The sequence below is a fragment of the Tupaia chinensis genome, unplaced genomic scaffold, assembly GCF_000334495.1.
Source record: "Tupaia chinensis unplaced genomic scaffold, TupChi_1.0 Scaffold000311_2, whole genome shotgun sequence".
NCBI lineage: Eukaryota > Metazoa > Chordata > Mammalia > Scandentia > Tupaiidae > Tupaia > Tupaia belangeri.
Genome location: NW_006159803.1, coordinates 6,648,728 through 6,672,521, shown reverse-complemented (window position 1 = coordinate 6,672,521; position 23,794 = coordinate 6,648,728). Strand labels below are relative to the sequence as shown.

The 23,794-nt window shown below is 40.5% G+C and overlaps 3 protein-coding genes across 7 annotated transcripts in view; 1 reads left to right on the top strand and 2 right to left on the bottom strand.

The window, feature by feature from the left end:
* The window catches only part of LOC102485450 (succinate dehydrogenase [ubiquinone] cytochrome b small subunit, mitochondrial), a 117,393-nt gene extending 101,307 nt beyond the window's left edge, over window positions 1-16,086 (bottom strand). The window contains exons 1-4 of one of the 3 annotated variants that reach the window (XM_006150999.3): window positions 15,960-16,086; window positions 13,680-13,805; window positions 10,800-10,944; window positions 4,824-5,038 (exon numbers count right to left, since the gene is read on the bottom strand). In XM_006150999.3, coding sequence (XP_006151061.1) covers window positions 4,873-5,038; window positions 10,800-10,944; window positions 13,680-13,805; window positions 15,960-16,011 — 489 coding nt within the window. In that variant the 5' untranslated portion in view covers window positions 16,012-16,086 and the 3' untranslated portion in view covers window positions 4,824-4,872. Of the gene's footprint in view, window positions 1-4,823; window positions 5,039-10,799; window positions 10,945-13,679; window positions 13,806-15,959 lie in introns of those variants that run through there. The other 2 variants (XM_027772878.1, XM_006150995.3) reach the window with 2 other exon arrangements.
* Window positions 16,033-17,826, top strand: TIMM8B (translocase of inner mitochondrial membrane 8 homolog B). Its single transcript, XM_006151005.3, has 2 exons — window positions 16,033-16,302; window positions 17,417-17,826. The coding sequence occupies exons 1-2, from the start codon at window positions 16,057-16,059 to the stop codon at window positions 17,582-17,584; spliced, it is 414 nt and encodes a 137-aa protein (XP_006151067.1). The 5' UTR covers window positions 16,033-16,056; the 3' UTR covers window positions 17,585-17,826.
* Window positions 17,827-19,902: 2,076 nt separating this feature from the next.
* NKAPD1 (NKAP domain containing 1) overlaps window positions 19,903-23,794 on the bottom strand; it is an 11,302-nt gene continuing 7,410 nt past the window's right edge. For 2 of the 3 annotated variants that reach the window (XM_006150994.3, XM_006150993.3), the window contains exons 4-6: window positions 22,406-22,555; window positions 21,329-21,382; window positions 19,903-20,657 (exon numbers count right to left, since the gene is read on the bottom strand). In XM_006150994.3, the coding sequence (XP_006151056.1) occupies window positions 20,150-20,657; window positions 21,329-21,382; window positions 22,406-22,555 (712 nt within the window). In that variant the 3' untranslated portion in view covers window positions 19,903-20,149. The remainder of the gene's footprint in view (window positions 20,658-21,328; window positions 21,383-22,405; window positions 22,556-23,794) is intronic. The other variant, XM_027772879.1, reaches the window with a different exon arrangement.

Sequence of the window (23,794 nt, the reverse complement as noted above, 5' to 3'; positions counted from 1 at the left end):
CCCTACAGTGAAAATCTCTCCAAAAAAAAAAAAAAAAGATGAACTAACTTTTAAGATCCTCTTCAAAGAAAAGTATTGATCCATCTGTCTTTTTTTTTTTTTTTTGAGAGGTTTTTGCTATAGGGCCCGTGTGCTCGCCAGACAGAGACATAGAGACAGAAAACAAGAAATCACCCCCCAGGGGGGATGGCCACACCACAATCCCTTCTCCTACATTCTCCTCTCAGGATCTTGAGCACGCGCACACACACGCGACCGGCATGCGTTTAAGCCACTGGGTCTGGGACTCTAACCGCGGTCAACTACATGGGAGTCCAACGATATAGCCATTACACCAACTGCTGATCCCCCATCTGTGCTTTTCTTAAGCTAAAGGCATACTACAGAAAACACTACTTTAGAAATCAACACAGCAGAGAGTACAGTAACATAGTAACTTATCTGCCAGTTTTAGAATTTTAGAGAACATTTCATTGTAAGAAACTATTTAGCCCATGAGTATAAAGTGTATACAGTAATTTTCATTTCAGTGGTCCAAGATGGGAATGTTTCCAGATAAAATCTTGTTCTCTAATACTGCTCCAGGCGAGATGTCAATTCTGTCACTATGATTAGCAATGATGATAATCATTCCCCCTTTAATGAACATTTTTGCCAAATGTCACATCTCCTGAAACTGTGAGGTGATTCAATTCAAGCATATCTGGTATACTTTCAGATCTTCTTAGATAACCTTGTACCTTTGTAAAATATCTAATTTAATGAAGGGCACTGTAGGAAATTCCTGTTTTTCATTCATCAGAGATGCTGCATTAAGGTTACAGAGGTTTGATATCACAAGCAAGAGATCCAATGCAGTTTTGACAGGCAGAAATCAGTTCTCTAGGTATTCTCTAATACTTGGAGAATTCTCAAAACTTTCCCATCCCACGCCAGATTTTTGTTATAGGGCGTGTGCACTCATTGGAGAGACAGAGACAGAAAGTAAGAAATCCATCCCTACACCCCCAGGAGAGATGGGTACACCGCAATCTTTTCTCCATTCTCCACTTAGACTTTGGGGATGCATGCACACACGCCCAGCGCTGAGTGTCAAGAGGGATCAGGGATTCAAACTGCGCTGACCACGTGCAAGTCCAGTTGTCTTAATCATTAGGCCACTTGCTGCCCCCAAGAATTCGCAAACTTTTAATCACATTCAGACCTCCATCTAAAGTCTTTGGATTCACAATGATTTCCATGTTGGTGGCATTCTGCTTCTGCAGTCTTTAAACTGTTGCAAGAGAAACCCATAGGTCATTTGTGTTAAGTATTTTTAATTTTGATAGACTGGAACTCAACGTATGCTTTTGGCACTTGAGCAATTTCCACCAGTCTGTTTGCCTTAGAGTGTCTTGCCATTTTACATCTGCATGTTTTTTTTTTTTCTTTTTCTTGAGAGGTTTTTGCTACAGGGTGCGTGCACTTGCCAGAAAGACAGTCAGAAAGCGAGAAACCAGCCCCCTGGGGGGATGGCCACACCTCAATCCCTTCTCTATTCTCTTAGGATCGTGGGCGCGCACACACGTGTCCGGCATGAGTTTAAGCCACCGGGTCTGAGACTCGAATCCCGGTTGACTACGTGGGAGTCCAGCAACGTAGCCACTACATCATCTGCTGGTCCTACATCTGCATATTTTATTTGGGACCTCTAGGACAACATTTTCCATTGCATGGGTTCAGTAGATGATTAAGAATATAAAGATCTACTGTGTTACCCAGATTATCAATATTAGACACAAAAATACACTCTTTGCCTTCCCCTATAAATGTATCAAGCAAATCAGAGTTGTGGAAACTGGCATAGATGTCACCATGACCTGGCATGTACCAAGCTTCTTTATTTCCCCCTGAGTAAGATATATCCTTTGCTGCAGGAAGTAAAGGTCTTTATTAATCCTCAGGCACCTGCTTTGATTAAAAGTGTAGATTTTCACAGGACAATGATTGTACTTCTGTAGTTTGTTTGTTTTTGTATTTTCATCTGTGTTAAAAGATCACTCACACAAGAGGAACATCTGTATTGTAGGTTTTGTTCAAATGTTCAATTTGCTCAATAGGCAGATCCAAATAGGTATTCTCATTCCTCACACCAATAAGACTTTTAGGGCCTTTGCAACCCATGCTGGTTCCCAAACCATCATTGAGTTTCACTACCACCAGCTTGTTCGACATCAGGCAAGCCCTTGGCCTTTATCTTTTTATAGAGTTGAATTCAATCTTCTAGAGGTCTCTGGATTTTTCCCCATTCCACGCAAGGTCCCTTTTCTTTTGCAAAAGTCTATGACATGTCTTCCGAAATCCAGAGGTGTCTTTATCTTTTGAGTGCTCGAATTCATATGATGGTGCTATGGTATTTTTTTCTAGTTCCTTCTTCACAGATATAGTTCTTGTCGAATATCTTCTTGGAACTGAGAGGCACCATCCTAAGACATCTCTGTGATAAGATCTACCTGTTTTCTTTAGCAGCTGTGGAATTGGGGTGTTTATGGCATCACCCCTGAGGTACTCTTCTCTTTCCTCCTCTCCTCACACATGCATGCCTTGAGCCTCTTGCCAGCAGTCTCAGTCCAGCTGCTGACACCCTCTACCATCCATTTGCAAATTTGACACCTCAAAGCCCCATTTTCCTCTAAACACTTCTCTTGCTTCTCCACTCAATAAGGAAATGTCCTCACCATGAGCAATGAATCAGTTTTTCACTTGTACAATAATTTCTGAAATTGGTAACTACCTCCTACTGACACTGTCAAATTCCAGGCCCTTGCTTGACACTCTGTACTCTTACATCCTCGTCTCTGGCTTATCAACCTTCCAAACATTCTTCCTCATGTCACCTAATGCCTTCTAAAGCACAATTCTGATCATGTCCTGTTTACTCTCAGAAACCTGTCTGGTCCTTGTCTCCTCTTCCCTGCTGCTCCAGCAGCTCAGAGCAAGCCATGATTCCCCAAAGACAGTGCAACTCCATTCTAATCACCAAACCCCTAATACACCGACATTCAAGGACCGACTTACCCTTCCACCTAGCTATCCTTCAAAATTTGCCTCAGTTGCCCAGTAAGGTCCTTGGTGAGTACAATGTGCCAGGTAGCAGCTGCTCCATACTGCTAGAAGAAACCATCATGCCTCACACTCAACTCTTGACCACACTAAATGCATACTGAATATAATGCAAATTCCAAAGGCTGACATATACAGAACTCCATAACCTGGACCTTGTTCTAATTCCTAGTATTTAACCTTAATTCTCCACTCATTTAAAACAACTTATCCTCACATTTCTGCCTATTACATTTAAGTCTTTTTTGAATTATGCATTTTGGGTTTTCTTTTTTTGGAGAGGTTTTTGCTATAGGGCACGTGCATTCACCACAAAGACAGAGCGAGACAGAGACAGAGAGACAGAGAGCAAGAAATCAACTCCCCAGGGGGGATGGACACGTTGCAATCCCTTCTCCTCCATTCTCCTCTCGAGATCTTGGACACGCATGCACACACACACGGTGTGAGTTTTAAGTCACTGGGTCCGGACTTCAAACCACAGTCAACTACATGGGAGTCCAGAGACAGCCATTACGCTAACTGCTGGTCCCAGAATTACAGCATTTTGTGTCTGACTTACCTAACTGCTAAGCACCAGAAGGAAATTTATTTTATTTTTCTTAAGAGAGAGGTTTTTTTTGTTGTTGTTTTGTTTTGTTTTTTCTGTTTTGCTATAGGGTGCATATTCTCACTGGGGAGGCAGAAAAAGAGAGACAGAAAATGAGAAATCATATTCCAGGGGGGATGACCACACTGCAATCCCTTCTCCTCCTTGATCTTGGGCACACATGCACATACGCCCAGCTTGAGTTTTTTTAAGCCAGGTCCAGGACTTGAATTGCAGCTGATTATGTGTGAGTCCAACAACGTAACCATTACACCTCTGCTGACCCCAACCAGAAGGAAATTTAAACACTCAGTCCTATTTTAATACTGTGGATGCAGTATTTAATTCTGATGAATAAAATCAGTGTCAGCTAATGCATAAAAGAGTAGAATACATCTTTATTATATAATATTTTATTTTTAAAAAAAACTTTCTTTTCTAGAATACACTTTCACATTAGAAATTCCCATAGTGGGAAAATAACTATTCATTTCTTATAATTTTACATTTGTGGGCAGATAATTTTAGGATGAATATAATGTATTTAAACATTACATCTTGATTCAGAATTTGTAACATTTTGACACATCTACAAGGTGGACTTCTTCCCTAAATGAACTTCTCTATATTCAGAAGCTCTCTTAAGATTTTCTTCCTAGCATGGAAAGTTCTTCATGTGTGGTATTAGTATTCCCTCATTTTAAAGTTTTCATAGGATATGTAACCATCAATAGTTGGTATAACAGAGGAGGAGGAGTTTTCAAAAATTAAACACTTGTCTAATTTCTAATAGTCTACTCATGACATCATAGTCTTTCCCTTTGTCCACTATTCCCAGGACAAATGTAGAACTTTGATCATGTATTGATAGTAATAAAGCTGAATTCTCTTCAAGAGATTGATAAATTAAATAGCAAAAGCTCTTATATAATATTTAATTATACTGTGAGTCTTATGACAAGTGTGGAGACAACCTCATTACCTCCCCAGAATATAGAACTCGGTCTCACAATTTCTGGATACTTTTCAAACCTTTTCTTCAATAATTTAATTCTGAAAATAACCATATGATTAGGAAACCTGTACACTAATGAACTTATCTATTAGTTCCTCCGTATTGTGAGCCGAATAGCAAGGCAAAGAGGCACACGATCAATTCTTAAGGTATTACATCAAAAAAGTCAGAGCTTCCACAGCATGGCAACAGCTTTGCAGATGCCCACATCATGATAGTTGAAATAACAAAGCCCGGCAAAGGTTAAAGCTGAGAGTGCCAAAAGGCCTGCTTTGGCAGCTTTCTGTGATGCATCCCCATGAACATAGTCAGTAACAACTTGTCCAAGGCCCCTAAAGGGAAAAAAAAAAAAAAATCATAGCACAAATGAAAAATCACAAGTGAAATTAGAAGGCAATATAGATAACTTGGCTGCAAAATATTCAGTCAGGTTCAAAATGTAACAGCTCTATCTGCCATACCAATAATCATTTGCTTCTGGGAATTCCATGTGACTTTTTTTTTTTTTTTAAAGAGATTTTTGCCTTAGGGTAAGTGCCTTGCCAGAGAGAGAAAGATAAAGGGAAAGTGAGAGATCAGCTCCCAGAGGGGATGGCCACACTTCAATCCCTTCTCCATTCTCCTTCCAGGATCCTGGGTACACATACACACGTGCCCAGGGTGATCTTCAAGCCACCAGGTCTGGGACTTGAACTGTGGTCAGCCATGTGGGAGTCCAGCAACGTATCTGCTATGCAACCTGCTGGCCCCCACCATGTGGCTTTTTTACAGAATGAATTGTTTTTATACTTTTTAGAGGTACTAAGCCAAAGAAACTCACAACAACAAGAATATTAAGCCAAAATGAGATCAAGAGTTCCCTAAAAATATAAAGGACATGTCTCTATCCTGATTCAATTTTCTAAAGTCACCGATATAAGATAGTAAAATATTTTCTACTTTTACAAAATCTTATTGTTAACTGAAACGAATGTTCCACAGAGTTTTTCATTATAATTTTAAAATAATTTACTAAGTAGGTATTATGTGCCAGAATCTGTTATTACTGCTGTGTGTTGTAAATAAGAATGTCCCTGCCCTTATGGAACAAACATTCTAGTGAAAGAGAAATAAAACATATACGCATTAGGAAGAAATATTTCAGAAAAGATGACCTGAAAGAGAACATTCTACACACAAGTGTGATGATGCTGGCATCTCTGAGAAACAGAATGGTTAGTTTTGCTAGGGCACATGAGTGAAGAAGAGATCAGAGGAAAGCAAGGCAGACTCTCACAGCCTTGAAAGTCATGATAAAGAGTTTGAATTTTATGTGAAATATAAGAGGAAATCATTGCCATGTTTTAAGAAAGTCGTGCTCTAAGTACGGAGTGATCTAATTTTACTATTTTTTGTAGCAGTTTTAGAGAGGCATAATTCGCATACTAAAAATTCACCCTTTTAAGTATGCAATACAGTGTATTCACAGAACTGGGTATCTATCGTCACTATTAATTACAGGACTTTTTTTGTCTTTTAATAAAGTTTTTGTCATAGAATACATGTGCTTGCCAGAGAGAGACAGAGAGAAAATAAAAAATCACCCTCTCCCAGGGAACATGGCCATGCTGCATTCCCTTCTCCTCCAATCTCCTCTCAGGATTTTGGGCATGTATGCACATGTGCCCAGAGTGTTTTCAAGCTGCTGGGTCAGGGACTCGAACCATGAGGCTTTCCATGTAGGATCCAGTGCCTTACAGAATATTTTTATCACCACTCCCACCCCAAAGAAACCTTCTACCCAACAGTCTATATTTCAACTACTAATCTGCTGTTTCTATGAATTTATCTATTCTAGACATGTCATATAAATGAAATCATACACTATGTGGCCTTTGTGTCAAGCCTTTTTTACTTAGCATGTTTTCAATGTTCCTCCATATTACAGCATGTACTAGGACTTCATTCCTTTAGAAGGCGGAATAATGTCCTATTATGTGAAAATACTATATTGTGTTTAGCCATTCATCAGCTGATACACATTTATATTGTTTCCACTTTTGACTATGATAAATAATGCTGCTATGATTATTTCTGTTTTAAGTTTTATTTGTACACATGTTTTCAATTCTCCTAGGTATTGACCTAAAAGTGGAACTGGTGAGTCATACGGTTACTCTGTTGAAATTTTTTGTTGGAACTGCCTGTTTTCCAAAGTGTAATAACTGTGATGTTGACATTTCTAGTGATAGTTGGTTTTGTCCCTCTTTTTTATTATAGCCATTCTAGTATGTGTGAGGAGTTATCTCACTGTGGTTTTAATTTGTATTTTTCTAACAAATGGTGCTGAACAATTTTGCACATGCTTACTATCCATGTGTTAATCTTCTTTGAAGAAGTACAATTTCACTTCTTAAGAAGGTCACTCTGGCTGTGTCAGCATAGCATTAGTGACAATTCAGACTATGTTTTGAATACAGAACTCCTAGAGTTGATGATGGACTAGATGTTGGGTATGGCAAAAGTAATTACCTAGATGAACTACTAGGATTAGCTTGAGCAATGAGATTTAAATGATGTGGTTTTTAGGAGAAATCAAGAGAGATTCAGAAAAAAGTGATCTGAGTGATGTTAAATTTGGGTTGACTATCACACATCTAAGTGGAAATATCAATTAAACAACTGGATATATAAGTCTGCCAGAAAGAGGTCCGATCTGAGCTTATTTTGGGAAAGTATACGGAGAGAAAAATTAAGAAGGCCGAGACTAACGGAGGGATTCTGTCATTCAGACATCAGATAAGAGGAGGAGCTGGCAAAGGAGATGTCTATGGCATACAGAAAGACAGAGAAAAGTGAGATAAGGGCAAAATAGTCAATCTAGCTGAAGGCTGCTGAGAATTCAAATCAGCAGAGGACAGGGAGTAAACAAACAATCCACTTGTAAGAATGACTTCAGTTAAACAGCTGAGATAAAAGCTCTGTTAACACAGATTAAGAGATAGGATGCTGAGGAATTGGAGCAGAATTATAGCAATAAGTTTAAGTAGTCTTTTTCTGTAAATGAAAACAGATTTAGTGAGGTAAGTGAAGAAGTCAACTGTAGGCCCAGACATGGTAGTGTGGGTAACAGGGCACTGCTTCATGATGCATGATGCCAGAGCTACATGGGAGGCTCCAGGTTTGGTCCTGGGTCTAAATGAACACGACAGATGAATATCCCCATGACCCAGGCTGACTAGGAGGCTAGGAGGACGATCACAGCATGGTAAGGCCCCGTCACGGGTGCCTGTCCATCTCTCTTTCTCATGAAAGAAATAAACTTTAAAAAGTCAACTGTGGGGCCAACAGGTGGCATGATGGTTGAGGTACTGGACTCCCTGGCAGACCACAGCTCGAGCCCAGACCTTGTCAGCTTGCTGTTTCACTTTCTCTCTCTCAGTCTATCTCTGGTGAGCGCAATATGCCCTGTGGCAAATTGAGTAATAGCGGTGATGATAAATAAAACTAACTTGTTAAAAATAAAATAAAATTTTTTTAAAAAGATAACTGTAATAAAAATGTATTCCTTTAACATTATATTCTGCTTTTTCATCAATTAGATGGATTTCCTTCCAAGAAATGCAGATTAAAGAAATACTATTGTATCTGTGACCTAATATTTCACATGCAATCGAAATCCTTTATTTTGAAAGATTTGGTAAAAAGGCTAATTCTCCTAACCAGTCCTAGAAAACTAGATTAGTAAAACATACCCTTTTGTGTTTGTTTTGTTTTTGCTGTAAGGGTACATGTACTCGCCAAAAAAAGACCGAGATGGGGGGATTGGAGGGCCACACCACATTTCCCTCTCCTGCATCTCCTCTTGGGATTTTGGGCACGCATGCACACATACCCAATGTAATTTTCAAGCCACTGTGTCTGGGACTCGAATCATGTAATTAGTCATGTGGGATCCAGCTGCCTTAACCTCCATGCCACATGTTGGTCCCCATATATGCTTCTTTTTAAGTTTGCTTTTATATTATGTCATTGGCAAAGGTTTTTTTCCCCCCTAGAGGACATGTATACTTGCCAAAGGGGGAGAGAGAGACAGAGAGAAAGCACCCTAAATGGGCCAGGTCACACCTCAATCCTTTTCCTCCATTCTTCTTTCCTGTAAGGATTCTACGTGTGCATGCATATTCTCCCTGGAGTGTTTTTCAAGCCATTAGGCTGGGATTCAAACCATGGTCGGCCATGTGAAATCTAGTTCCCTAAGCCAATGTGCTTTGAGACCACCTCAATAAAGCCCCTTTTAACACTAGTTAGAAAATGATTTTGACAAGTCATTTACCCACCTCTGAGATTTAGTTGCTACACTTATAAAATGACAGAGTTGGCAAAGATTCTTCCCCTATCAACTACCAAGTTCCTCCAGTCTAATAATCCAAAAATGCCTCCCCTAATTATCTAATACTGTCTTCGTAAAATAGCGTAAGAGGAAGAATGCCAGATATACAACCTGTCACTCACACTCTATTTAGAAGGCTCATTAACCTGTAAAATCTTATAATGCATATAAGATAAATAGAAGCTGGATTCCATTCATTTGGTATATATTTACGAGTGCTATGTGTCAGGTATACCATTCCAGCCATCAGATATTTAATGGTAAACAAAACAATTAAAAACCAAAAAACTCACTTGTGTATCATTTTTTTTAAGGGGGCAAGACTAAACTATAATATCTAGGGATATACAGTGGGATGATAAAACTATGACAAAAAGTGGGAACCAGCAGTTAGTGTAATGGCTATGTAGCTGGACTCCCACGTAGTTGACCGCGGTTTGCGTCCCAGACCTGGTGGCTTAAAACTCACGCTGGGCGCATGTGCGTGCGTGCCCAGGATCCCGAGAGGAGAATGGATGAGAGGGGATTGTGGCGTGACCATCCCCCCTGGGGGGTGATTTCTCGCTTTCTGTCTGTCTCTGTCAGTTTGGCGAGCGCACGCGCCCTATGCAAAAAAACCTCCCAAAAAAAAAAAAAATCTATGACAAAAAGCAAGAAAGTGATTACTACAAAAATTACTCCCCAAGTCAGAATAGGGTTCCAAGCTGGGTAAGGGGAGAAGAGAGTGCTGAGTAGCTATGAATGAAATGTAGCACAATGAAGAGGCTTCTAGAATAGGTGACAAAATTTTATTTTTTGACTTGGACAATATCACCTACATAATACATTAAGCCATAAATTTGATTCTTGTGATTTTCTGTATCTGTACTTTCATTTGGGGTAAAGAGGGAGCTGATGGACAAATTATATACAAAATAAGACACAGATGATAGATTAGAAGGTTTCACACGCTGAGAAAAATGAAAAAGAGACGAGGAATGCTGGGGGGAACATTGCAATTTTGAATAAGTGGTTAGGGAAGGTGCCGTTGAAAGGATAACATTTATGATCTGAAGTAGACAAGGGAAAAAGCCAGGTATTTAGTAAGAAAAAGAATTTCAGGCAGAAAGAACAGCAAAATTAAAGTCCTGAGGTCTAGAGTATCCCTTGTGTGTTCAAGGGATATCAAAGTCAATATGGAGGAAGAGAATGGTTGGCGACGAGGGAAGAAACGGAGCTGGATCACAGAGAGTCAACAGACCACTCTAAGAATTATGACTTTTAGTCTGGGTATGATGAGACAAACATTTTCAGAAAGGGAATATCGGGTTCTTAACATTTGAACAATATCTATAGGGCTGCTGTGTTGGGAAGAGGCCCGAAAGAGACCAGTTAAACTGGACTCAAGGATAATGACCAGGTTTGGGTCTTGAAGAGACAGAAATGGAAATGTCATTAATTCAGATTGGCAAAAGTACAGGAGGAATAGATTCGGGAGAGGCCAGCAACTCAGTTTTGTAAATGCTATTTTCACAATACCTACTAGGTAAGAGAAACAAAGGCACTGAATAGTCAGATGTATAAATCTGGGCACATAAATACTTATAAATATTTTAAAGTTTTCTACAGGTCTTTCTTGAGTATCTTAATCAACTTCTCATTCATATATGCATCACATGAGACAAGTTCACAGCTATCAAACTGGGCAGACAATGTAATACTGAACGGACTGCTATACTTGCCAGTGACTATGGAGAGTGAGGGCTGCAGCCAGGGAGTAGTCCATCGCAGAGCAAGGATTCAGATAAGCAGCTGGAAGCAGGCCCAGGAGCAAAACACTGACAACTCTCTCACTAGTCCAGTGGAGAGATGCAGCCTTGGAACCAGCTATAAAAAGGACCAGATTTATAAGACCTAAGGCAAAAACACACATCTCTCACATTCAACAATGGCCACAAAATAACCCAAATTGACAGACAGTGTACATATAAGATTTAATTGAATATAAAGAGAGTAAGATACAAAAATGGGTAATCGAGATTTAAACTGCTATCTCCCTTCTTCGAAGTGTTTAGCACAAGGGTGTCTCAATACCTACATACTGATTACAAGACAGATTCACTTTAGGGCCTAGCTTATGGTGCGGTGGTTAAGGCAGCTAGATCCCACATGGCTAACTGTGTGATGAGTCCCACATCTGGCAGCTTAAAAAACACACTGGGCACATGTATGTGTGTGCCCAAAATCCCAAAGGGGAAAATAGAGAAGGGATTGTGGCATGGCCACCCTCCTGGGGGGGTTTTCTTACTTTACCTTTTGTTCTCTCCAGTGAGTACAAGTGCCCTACAACAAAATTACAAAAGTTTTTAAAAACTGAAAAAAAAAAAAAATCCACGTTGCTTATAGGCAAGAAGATGTACAAAATATTTCTGCAGAATTATGCTAGTCCCAGACTTCAGAGAAGTGAAATGTAAATATAAATTAATGACAGCTGATAAATTCCTATAAAACATTACCTGCTTATTCACACCCTCTAATCTTTGTATTTATTTATTTTAGTTTTAGCATGCACTCGCTGGAGAGAGAAAGAAAGAGAAAAAGTGAGAAATCACATCCTGGCAGGATGGGTATGATGCGATCCCTTCTCCATTCTCCCTTTGGGATTTTGGGTATGCACACACACATGCCTGGTACATTTCTTTTTTTCTTTAGAGAGATTTTTACTCTAGGGTGTGTTGCTCACTGGAGAAACAGAGAGAGACAGAGAGAGAAAAACTAAGACATTGCTCCCCACCCCACCCCCCGGAGGGAGGAGGGAGGAGACCATGCTGCAATCCCTTTCTCCTCTATTCTCCTCTTAGGATCTTGGGCACACTCGCACATGCGACCAGAATGAGTTTGAAGCCGCCGGGTCCAGAACAGAAACTGTCATCAGCCATGTGGGAGTCCAGCTCTGGTCCTGCCTGGTACATTTCTTAAGCCGCCGGGTCCAGGACTCAAACAGCACAGTCAGTTATGTAGGATCCAGCTTCCTTAACCACTATGCCACCAATTGGCCCCCATGCTCTAATCTTTGGAAGTAATGTAATATTATCTTCCTCAAAACAAAGTTAAACCAGCCAACTCAAAGAAAAGCAAAGTTCTGACATAAACTTTCAGGATTATGGTTCTTCTGTCCCATTACTTCTAAAGAGTCCAAAACAGATACAGTACATGAAAACTTTATTATTATTATTTTAAGTTTCTGCTGGAGGGCATGTGCACATCCCAGAGAGAGAGGAAAGTGAGAAATGACCCCTCAGGGGTGATGGCTACACTGCAATCACTTCTCCAGTCTCCTCTTGGGATTTTGGGCATGCACACACACGTGCCTGGCATGATTTTTCTAACTGCTAGGTCTAAGACAGGAACTGCACAGCTAGCCATGTGGATTCTAGAGCCTCAAACTCCACACCACCTGCTCACTCCATTAAAAACTTATTTTAATCAAGTGAAAAATCATACAGGCTTTCAACATGTCTTTAAGAGACTCTATCTTCTTTTGGTTATACATCTCCTTTTGGAATCTAATAAAAAGGTAGAAGAACTTCTCAGAAAGATGTACATAGGGACATATATAAAAATCTGTCTATATAAGGTACTTGAAAAGAGTTAATGGAAAATGAAGTATGAGTTCATTTTGGTTCCAAAAATTTTGAAATCCATTCATAGTTTTTCACATGTATATTCTATGAACTTTTTAAGGCCCTCATACAATTTCAGAGACTTTCCTTCAGTCCTGTGTATGCCAAAAAAATCACTCTGCTAAATCTCAGCAAAAGAATCCACAAACAAAAAGTTTTTCAAATATTAGAAGAATTCTAAAAAGCAGAAAAACAGTACTTGCCTAATTTCTCAAATGCAACTCTACCTAAATGATTGACTTAAGAACCATGAGACGTCTTTATCTATGTGAAATAATGATCTCTCCAGATTTTAAAATAGAAATATAATTGACTCATTATTTACCTACAAATTTTCCAAGACTTATTTTAATTTCTAAACATGACACATTTGGAAAATGTCATAAAGTTTTAAATCAACCTTAAAGAAAATAAGCAAGGCAATTATAACTACAAATGCATATGATGCAGTCCACAGGCATGACTTTTCAATTACCCCTATCTTGCTCCTCTAAACAAGTAAGAATGACTAAATTACACCGAGCTGACTCTTCCTATAGAGTTATTTTATTTTATTTATTTATTTAATTTATTATTATTATTTTTTATTTGACCAGAGAGAGAGAGAGAGAATGCAAGCTCCCAGGTCCAGGACTTGAACTATGTTCAGCCATTTGAGAATATAGCACTTTAAACACCATACAATCTGCCAGCCCCGCTTTCCTTTTTAAGAATATTAAAATTGTTTAAAAAGACTTAGGTCAGAAGGTTCTCCATGAATATAAATGTCACCATTCAACCAGGCTTGGCACTGTCTGCCCAAAGACGTAAAACAAGTCTTCATTTGACAGTTTGACACAAAAGTCACTGCCCATAAGTAGCAAGTTCTACTAAAGGCATGAAAATCAGTCTGGGTGAAGATCCAGAGCCCAGAAAGCAGCAGAGATAGAGAGAACGTACAGTGGTGGTTTGGCGACAGGTGAATGTGCTGGACTCCCTGTGCTCTACACCATCCTGGGGTAGGCTGGTCCTGGAGAAATGCAGAGACATGCGCTGGTCTGATCACTGGGGTTCGCAGGAATAGAGCTGAGGAAAGAGACAACAGGGGATCATGTGCACCTCTCCTTTAACAGTACCGGCAGACCCTCTGAATGACTATAAGCAAGCTTACTTAATCCTAAATAGGGAATAAGATCTCATTTGCGAAATGAAGACAGCACCTATTTCACTAGGTTACGGTGAAGTCAGACAACCAGCCATTGAAAGACTGAAGAATCAATGAATCACTTATAGCAAAGGGCCTCGCAAAGTCTCTAGAATGTTATAAGCATTCAAAAAAATAATAACTTTTTTCCCCCTTTGTCTCAATCTCTCCTTTCTTCCCTTTGGGTGATTACCCTTCAACCAAAATCACATCCTTAACCCTCCCCTTCATCCCAAATAGTCTACAATGCCCAGGCACTGTTTCCTTTGCTTTGTTCCTTCTCTTTCCAAACTTGCTTCTTTAAAGTGGTATCTAAATTATCTACTTCCTCACTTCCCATTCTTTGGTTTTGAAACTTGTCTGTACCTTCACCATAGCTGCTTTGGCAGGTCACCAACCATCTCCATATGGCCATACCCAGCAGGTACTGTTCAGTTTTGTTTTGTCTTTTTTCGTTTTGTTTGTTTGTTTTTGTTTTTTGCCATAGGGCATGTGCACCCCCCAGAAAAAGACAGAGAGAGGGAAAGTGAGAAATCACTCCCTGGGGGGATGGCCACATCACAATCCCTTCTCCACTCTTCCCTCAGGATTTTGGGCATACATGTATATGTGCCTAGGCTGATTTTAAAGCTACTGGGTACAGGACTTGAACCATGGTCATCCACTTGTGAATACAGTGCCTTAAACACCATGCCACCTGCTGGCTCCAATACTATTCAGTTTCAATCTTATTAGTTTTTTCTGCATCACTTGGTATTAGCAGCCTCTCTGCCCTTTCCCTCTCTAACAGAACTCTTTCCTGCTCTCTTGATTTTTTGACATCCCATGCCAGTATCTTTCTGCATTTGCTCTTAAAATGTTAATTTCCCCAGGATTCTATCAGTTGCCATTGCTCTCCTCACTCCCTACAGCTACTGCAGGCCATCATCCTCATGGTTTTACAACTACTACTTATAAGCTGATGACACCCAAATGTGTAGCTCCAGCCCTGGTATCTCTTCAGTTTTCGAGTTTAACTGCCTGCTGGGCCTCTCCACTTAAACACCTAAATAATCCTCAAACTCACCATGTCAAAAACTGAAAGCATCCTTCAACCAACCTTCTCACCCAAACTTTTCTATTTGCATAGTCCCTACCCCATTTGATGACATCCTACGCCCTCTTTAACCCAAATCAAAGTACACTCTCCTTATCAAGACAACTTCTGTAATTTGGTTGCATTTCACCTTCCAGACTCATCTTATTTCTCATTTTGATCTTCATACTCCCCAATTTTTATTTCCTATCACATTACACAATTTCTACACTCATCCTGGTAGTGCTAACTTTAATCCCATCTTTTCCTGGCCTTCTCTATCCTCAAAACTCAAATGAGACACAGCTCCTTCAGTAAGAAGAAAGGGTAATCTTCCCAAAACACAAAACTAAAAACACTTTCTCTGGACTTGCATAACAATTTATGTACAGCACGGCCGTTTTGGTTTTATGTTAAATTATGCTTATACGTGTTTTTCTTAAAGGAATGAAAGCTCTTTGGGGTCTGGAATTATGTTTTATTCACCTTTGTACTCCAGCCTCACAGAGCCCAGTGTAACACAAATGCCCAGTTAAACATTATCGATGCGGCCCCTCCACCCCGACACTCAAACACAATTTCGGAGAAAATAGGGAAGACCAGGCGTTGGATCTCACACCCTAACCTTGTTTCCCGATTCGGGGTAGAAGCCTTCTAAAGACAGTGACTGGGGAACACCTGAGAACTCCTACGTGGAAGAGCCTCAAAAAACCTTCCAGAAGGGGCTCCCTTTTAGATGACCCTGTCAGCACGTGGACAGCGGGGGAGACACTGCTCGGGTGAACATGACGGTGGTCGCTGCAGTGATATGGGCAGTTGTCTAAGTGGCCGAAGGGGAGAAAAAGGGAGACGATTCCCTTCTGCTCATAATGTCCCAACACACGACAGACGAGTCGTCTCCCCCATCCCCTTCTCCGGCTAGAGGCTGCGCCGGGCGCCTCCAGCTGCCGAGACCACTCACCTCGGCCACCCTGGGCACTGCAGAGGACACTCAGCCTGCAGAGAAGCGCCATCTCGTTCCTCAGGGCTCAAGGTCACCCAACAACCCGGAAGCAGTTATGCGACAACTTCCACCTCACGGCCACGAAACAAAACAAGCAGAAAAATGCTGCGGAAACCGGAAGTGCGCCAGAGGCGCGCGAGTCTCCGCGCATGCGTACACGCGCTCCTCGGAAGGTGCAGCGTTTTTTGGGTTTTTTGGGGGGTTTTTGGGGCAGACAATGGCGGAGCTAGGTGAGGCTGACGAAGCGGAGTTGCAGCGCCTGGTAGCGGCCGAACAGCAGAAGGCGCAGTTCACTGCACAGGTTCGGGAATGGGGACCTGCCCTGGGGGATGAAGGGAAAGGAGGGGGAAATAGAGATCCCGAGCAGCCGCAGAGCTCTGTACACTGGTGGCTCGTGAGTCCGCCCGGTGGTGGATCCCGGCTGCGCCTCGTTCCGCTCACAGAAGAATGAGTCCGGGCCTTTCCATCCCTGGCGATCTGGAGTATTCACGTGCTCTTTAAGGAAGCGAAGTGTGGGTAAATAATAAGGTGTAAAGCAGAGTTCCTTATGGGCGACGCATGGGCACGGGAACCTCGGTAATCTGCCGGCCATCTACCTAGATTGTCATTGGAGAGATCTGGGTTCTAAACCTGCTTCTTGCAGGCCATGTGCCCTTACTCCTACTGCCTCACTGAGGATGGTATGTATTTGAAAATGTTAATGTATTTGGAAACGATAAGATACGAGAACATTAGTGGGAAAAGGAGGGCTCTGCTAGTGTACATTTGTTTAGAACAAGGGTTTTAGCGCTTCTCGGGCGTGGTTCAAACTACCAGGTGTTCCCTTGCTCGCTGCACGACCTTGAGCTACTTACTTAACCATGCTCTTAAATGGTGGTAATGCCAGCCATTTTTTTAGGGTTTCAGAACTAAACTACATAGTACCCAATCTCCCCCAATGATAAGCTCTCAGTAAATGGTTATTTTCTCCTTTTTGGAGGGTAGGGGGTGAACAAGAACCGCGGTTAGAAATTTTGGGGTCCTAAACATTCTAAAAGTGCACACATTTTCTGTGCAGGATGCTTTTCTTAGGAGTGGATCTGTAAACTTCATGGGATCTTCAAATGTGTCTGTGACTATTGAAACAAGATTTAAGAACTCTAGGAGATAAGATTCAGAAGATGAGTGTAGTGGGTTCTAGTTTCCCAGTTTATACTCGTGATAAGTGGTTTTGTAAATGCAAGAAGGTATTAGTCCTACTGGAGAACTTTCAATCTGTAGGGATGAGGATCTGGGCCATTTGGTAACCAATTAGGAAATGAGGAAGAGAGCCCAAAATAACTAGTGTGATGAATGGTTTTGTCAGGTTAAAGAATATGAGGAGTTTTAGGCCAGTCTGTAGACTCCAATGGTAACTTTTTTTTTTTCCCTCTCAGGTGCATCACTTCATGGAGCTATGTTGGGATAAATGTGTGGAGAAGCCAGGGAATCGCTTAGATTCTCGCACTGAAAACTGTCTCTCTAGCTGTGTGGACCGCTTCATTGACACTACTCTTGCCATCACCAGTCGATTTGCCCAGATGGTACAGAAAGGAGGACAGTAGACCATCCCCTGGGAAAATGACCGAATCAGCAAAAGACTTGTTACTAAGCAGACTGAAAGACCACAGGGGAAGGTTGTCACCCCACTGTCAGGTCACCATCAGGCTGTTACCAAGTCTGTTGGTGCTAAAAGTAACAGATCAAATATTCAAAAGTGAAATTTATTTATTTGGAATTTAGAAATTCCAAGTTATATGACATCAGTTATTCAATAAATGTGATTTCTTCAAATCTTTTATGTTAATCCCATTTAGGATTTAATATAGAGTTCTTTGATTGACAGGAACACTAGAAATATGTTCCAAGGCTAGTTGTGCAAATGGGAGGTCTTGGGTTTTGGAAAGCTATCCTAAACCATAGTTAAGGGGATTGGGAAAAACCATTAAAGCCTTAATTTAAGGCATAGGAGAGGATTTGGGGTTGAGAAAGGTGAAGAACAGAAAACAGCTTTATTGCTTATACATGACCAAGAAGAGGTAAACATGGAGGGGGGGGGGGAAACCACCAGGTATGATGTGTACTCTTTGAGAAAGAGATAAGCCTGCTAGTACAGGAGGAGGGAAAGGTCAAGACCCAAATAGAGCCAGCTTCCTGGAGATACCTTATCCCACTGGCCCATTTTCTGGGTCGTTTGGAATCAGTACTTTTAGAGTACGGGAAACAAATGCTAAAAATACATGCTAAAAAACCATCCAACAAAAGTTTCACCTGTTCCAAAAACAAAACAGTTGCTTTAGGTTAAGAGGTAGTAATTACAGACTTCTTCCTCCATTAGGCCCTCACTAATCCCAAAGATAAAAATATACACCAAGGAATATTGACAATTGAGTTCCAAAGTATTATCATTTCAAATAAATATCCCAAAAGATAGCACCTGCTTATAATCAAGGATAGGGCACCTGTGATCAACCATATACTTTAAGACCAAGTACTTAAAAAATCTGTTCTCTAAAGAGAAAAGATTTAGAACTGTAAAATATCATCTCAAAATTTCACCACAGTTGTATTCTATTGCTGGTGTCTTAAATACTGTCATGTTACCACAGAGTATTTCTGTATTACATGTGAGGAAAGTAAAGCCAGAGAGATTAACTTACCTGCTCGAGACCTCATTACCAATTAATGGCAGAACTAAGACCCAAAATCTGAGTTTTCAAGCCTTTCACTCAGCACACAAAATGATAAGAAAGAACAATGACAATATCTCACTTGGTTTTTTCCCCCATAATGAAAAAATTCACAGGTGTTCTGGTTCCGCCAGCCTTCTTTTCAATGATAATTTGGTTTCTTAAGAATTGACATAGTAGGGAGTCACAGTATAGAAAGTGAAATGTGACCTCTGCTTGGTGTTTTAATCCAAGGCAGACTGGGAAAGAAGTAGATTATGTCCCTGAGAAATCTGTTTCATTTTTGGAACTGATTCAACTTAGTTTCAGGGAAAAACTTAAGGTTAATTAATAAATTTAGTAACAAACAAGGAAGACAATATTTAGATGGCAGTTGCTGCCCTGAATCCTGTGCAGAGTACCGTTTAACGGCATGACTATTTCCAAACTCTTCCTCATGTTTTAGAGGACTATTTATGACAACTGTAGAAATAATTTGAACACAAGTTCACTTAGGCAATATACAGCAATGAAACTGGAAAACCATTTACTATCCAATTACCATGCTTCAGATTATGCTAAGTTTAACTATAGGCCCTGTCCAGCAGGGAAATTTGAGAAAACTAGTCCCTTCTAACCTATGGGTGTCATCACGAAGGAAAAAGTTTTTGTTCTTCTGCCCATTTCCTTAAATAAACTGGATACCAGTGGGGTCAAAATACAGAAGGATCGAGACCAGCAGTTACCGTAATGGCTGTCGCTGGACTCACATATTCGACTGCGGTTCGAGTCCCGGACCTGGTGGCTTAAACTCACACTGGGCGTGTGTGTGCCCAAGATCCCGAGACGAGAATAGAGAAGGGATTGTGGCATGGCCATCTCCCCTGGGGGGTGATTTCTCGCTTTCTGTCTCTCTTTCTGGTGAGCGCATGCGCCCTATAGCAAAAACCTCTCCAGAAAAAGGAAAAAAAAAATACATAAGTATCAAAGCACCAAGGTTGAAGACAAGTCGGTTGTGACACCTGCTGTATAAACAAAAGAGCAACGGTGTTCCCTTGTCATCCATTCTACACACCACTGGTTCCAATCCACCTCTTGATCCCAGCCCTTGACTACCCCAAATTCAGCATTCTAATTGGTGTATCCAGGTCATTACTGGGTTCAGCTTTCTGGGTCCTTTAATTTGCTGTATATGTACTCTACACTGAATGTGATTCATTGCAAAAAATAATCTCTTCAAGAAATTGTCATGACAAAATACCAGATTCCCTATTAACAAGAAAAGGGGATCAAGTTTAACAGGCCAAAATAGAAGACGAGTCTGTCAGAACATGTTTGGATGGCACAAGACAGCTCTGACCTCAGGCCCTCTGTGCTGAACAAGAGTCACAGGCAAAACCCCAAGGCATAAGAACTGCAAGTATCTCAGTCAAGAGGGAAGTAAGAATGTTTCTTTCCCACTTAGTCATCCTCTGAGCTCTCAGCAGACCTTTCATCTGTAGCTACTTTCCAATTTGTGCGTTTATTTGTCCTCTCCTGTATTTCATTATTAGCTATAGGGATATGAACTTTTTTCTCTTTCTTTTTCCTTTTAGTTTTCTTAGTGTCTCTTTCTTCACTTTCTTCAGAACTGCTGGATGCTGAATCATCTGACTGGGAAGTGTCACTTTCTGCCTCTAAGAATAAAGCAGGTTTTTTGAGAGACTTTTTCCTGGATTTTTTCTTGCGTTTATGTGGTTCTTTCTTTTTCCTGGTACTAGAAGTTCCGGTTTCTTCTGAGAATTCACTTGAGGAATCTGCTGCTACATCTGTGGCTTTTTTTTTGTTTTTCTTCTGTTTTTTGTGTGACTTTTTTTTTTTCTGCTTTTTTTTGTGGGATTTCTTTGACTTCTTGTGTTTGCGGGATTCATGGGTAGATGATTTTACCTGAGATGTTTTTTTCCCATTGGTAATATCTTGCTGATCACTACTAGTGAAAAAGTAAAAAGAAGAAAGTTTTATGTAAAAATGGAAAAATATAGTTTAATATTGTGCTTCCTAGATAGGGAATTGAGGTTTGCCTCTGAATTTTAAACCAGAACTTTGACATATGAGACTATTCTCCTTGAATTTGTTTCATCTTTAAGATGAAGATAAAAATTCTAATCTGCCATACTGAGTTGCTGTACTGAATACTATATAAAACCCAAAATGTTGGTACCAGCAGATGGTATAATATTGCTGCACTCCCACATGGCCTACTGCAGTTCTACTCCTGGACCCGGCAGCTTGAAATGCCAGATGCATGTACATGTGTGTCCAAGAGGAGAGTGGAGGAGAAGGGACTGCAGCATAGTCATCCCTCCTAGAGGGTGACTTCTCACTTTCTATCTCTCTGGCTCTCCAGCAAGTACACCTGCCTTATAGCAAAAATCTCTTAAAAAAAAAAAAAAGAAAAATCCTGAAATGCTTATAGACATGACAAACATCAATCAGGGAAAGGTAAAACAGCAATCACCTCCAAACTAAATCACCTATTGTTTCTCTAGTATCCTTTCAATGGAAAATATATCTTTTGTGAACATTAGGAACCCAATTTACAGTGCAGACCTTATAGTAATCTCAGTTTCTAACTTGTTTCAGTAAACCTATTTGCCTTACCTGTCTGTTTCAAATTCTTCAGGGTATAACTCTTTATAACCACTGTGACCCCATCTGTAAAATGACACGTTACGTGTATTGTTAAAGCAGAAAGACTTAAGCATAAGCATTCAAAGATAAATATATAAAGGACAAATAAAACAGAAATATGGTAGAGCCTATCCTACATTATAGTTCAGTACAATCAAACATCCTATGTTATACACAATCATTTCAGACAAAGGCTTCCTTTGTCCACTTCTAAGAGAACTTGCCATTTTCCACAAGAAAGACTAAAGAACTTTTTTTTTTTTTTTTTTTGAGGTTTTCGCTATAGGGCGCGTGCACTCGCCAGACAGAGAGAGACAGAAAGCGAGAAATCACCCCCCAGGGGGGATGGTCACGCCACAGTCCCTTCTCCTTCATTCTCCTCTTGGGATCTTGAGCACGCACGCACACGAGCCCGGCATGAGTTTTAAGCCACCGGGTCCGGGACGCAAACCGCAGTCGACTATGGGGAAGTCCAGCGACATAGCCATTACACTAACTGCTGGTTCCCAAGACTAAAGAACTTTTATACACTGCTTTTTAGCAGTATATACTGCTTTTCAAAAAACACACTGTGTTATAAATAACAATGCTGTCTATGTTGGGATAATTAATAATTTTCTAAATAACAACTTTATTGAAATGTATTTCACATAGCATAAAATTCATCCTCTATTCCATGAAAACAATATTTGTTTACTTCCTATCCCTATGGATTTGCAGGTTCTGGATATAATACATAAGTAGAATCATATACTATGTGGCCTTTTATATCTGGCTTCTTTCACTTAATGTTTTCAAGGTTCATCCATATGGATGGAGGGATGAATATTGCATCCCTTTTACTGCCAAATGCTATTCCACTGTATGGATAGATCACATTTTGTTTACCCATTTGTCAGCTGATTGATATTTATGTTTATACTTTCTGGCCATTATGAATAATGTTGCTATGAACACTTGTGTAGAAGTTTTTGTGGAGACCATTAATTTTGACAGATATCCATTCTCAGGCCAAATATTAAGGGTAACAGGAATTTAGTAACAAACCTGTCTGGCATGTTAGCTTCATAATCATATAACTTCTTGTTCCAAGATTTAGTCTTTAGAAAATCATCTTCCAATGTCCCAGAAATTTCATTCTTTGGCCTCCAATAGTCTCTTTGACTTTCTTCATCAAAACCATCACTACGCATCCGGCTATAAAACAAATCAAAAGAGCTTTTACATTTAAAAGCAATCTGTGAGGTTAATTTATGAAACATCATGCACAAAATTCATGGAATAAGCTGAGAGGGGAACAAAACAACCTGATTCTTAGTGTTAAAACAAAATATAAAAGACATAATCTGTTCCTTTCCAAACATCTGTAAAATCCAATGGAAAAAAATCTGACAATTAGTAACCATCCTAGTCAGAGAAAAAAAAATCACTTCTGGACTGTCATGCTGCTCATTCACTGGTTCTCAACTAGAAACACATGAAAAAGAGGAAAGCAGAGCATAACAACTGCTGGGGACATTTCAAACTACTTTAAAGACTCTGAATATACTTCCTTCCCCACAAACCAGCAACTTGTAACAAGGTTAAAGTAACAATGGGAACAAGGCAAAACTCATGGGAATATTAGGGTAAGGAAAAAGTTGAGAAGAACTGATCCAGCCCCTCTTTACAACATTCACTAAGCAGCCAGTAACCCAATATGTTATCAAGAGGTTTTCAGGGCCTCCCACATATTCTAGGCACTGTTCCAACTGGTAGAAATATAAAAGCAAATGATGGAATGAGCAGATGGTGGATTGGACTCCCACATAGTAGACGAGTCCTGGACATGGCGACTTAAAACTCATGCTAGGTGTGTTGTGTGTGCGTGCCCAAGATCCTGAGAGGAGAATGGGAGAAGAGATTGTGGCATAGCTATCCCCCTGGGCGGCGGGGGGCGGGGGGGGATTTCTCGCTTTCTGTCTGTCTCTCTCTCCGGAGAGCAGATGTGCCCTATAGCAAAAATCTCTTTTAATAAAAAAGAAAAAAGAAATATAAAAGCAACTGAAACAATCAGAATCCTTGCCCTTGAAGAGAGATGTTTTGGGGCCAGCAGGTGATGTAATGGTTACAGTGTTGGACTCCCACATGGCCAACTGCAGTTTGAGTCCCAGACCTGGCAACCTAGAAATCATGCCGAGTGTGTCTGCATGTGTACCAAAATCCCAGGAGAAGAATGGAGAAGGGATTGTGGCATGGCTATCCTCTCTGGGAAGTGATTTCTCACTTTCCCTTTCACCATCTCTCTCTTTCTGTCACCAAATGCATGTGCCCTATGACAAAAACCTTAAGAAAAAAAGTGTTTTAAAGACTTGTTAACCTTTTTGGGAGACCAGCAGTTAGCGTAATGGCTATGTGGCTGGGCTCCCACCCGGGCCAACCCCGGTTGTGTCCCGG

What these genes read in the sequence shown, in the direction of transcription:
- TIMM8B (XM_006151005.3), top strand. Translation starts at nt 16,057, where the DNA reads ATGCGACAACTTCCACCTCACGGCCACGAAACAAAACAAGCAGAAAAA. An exon ending in AGGCGCAGTTCACTGCACAG is followed by an intron (nt 16,303 to 17,416) that starts GTTCGGGAATGG and finishes TTTCCCTCTCAG; the next exon opens with GTGCATCACTTCATGGAGCT.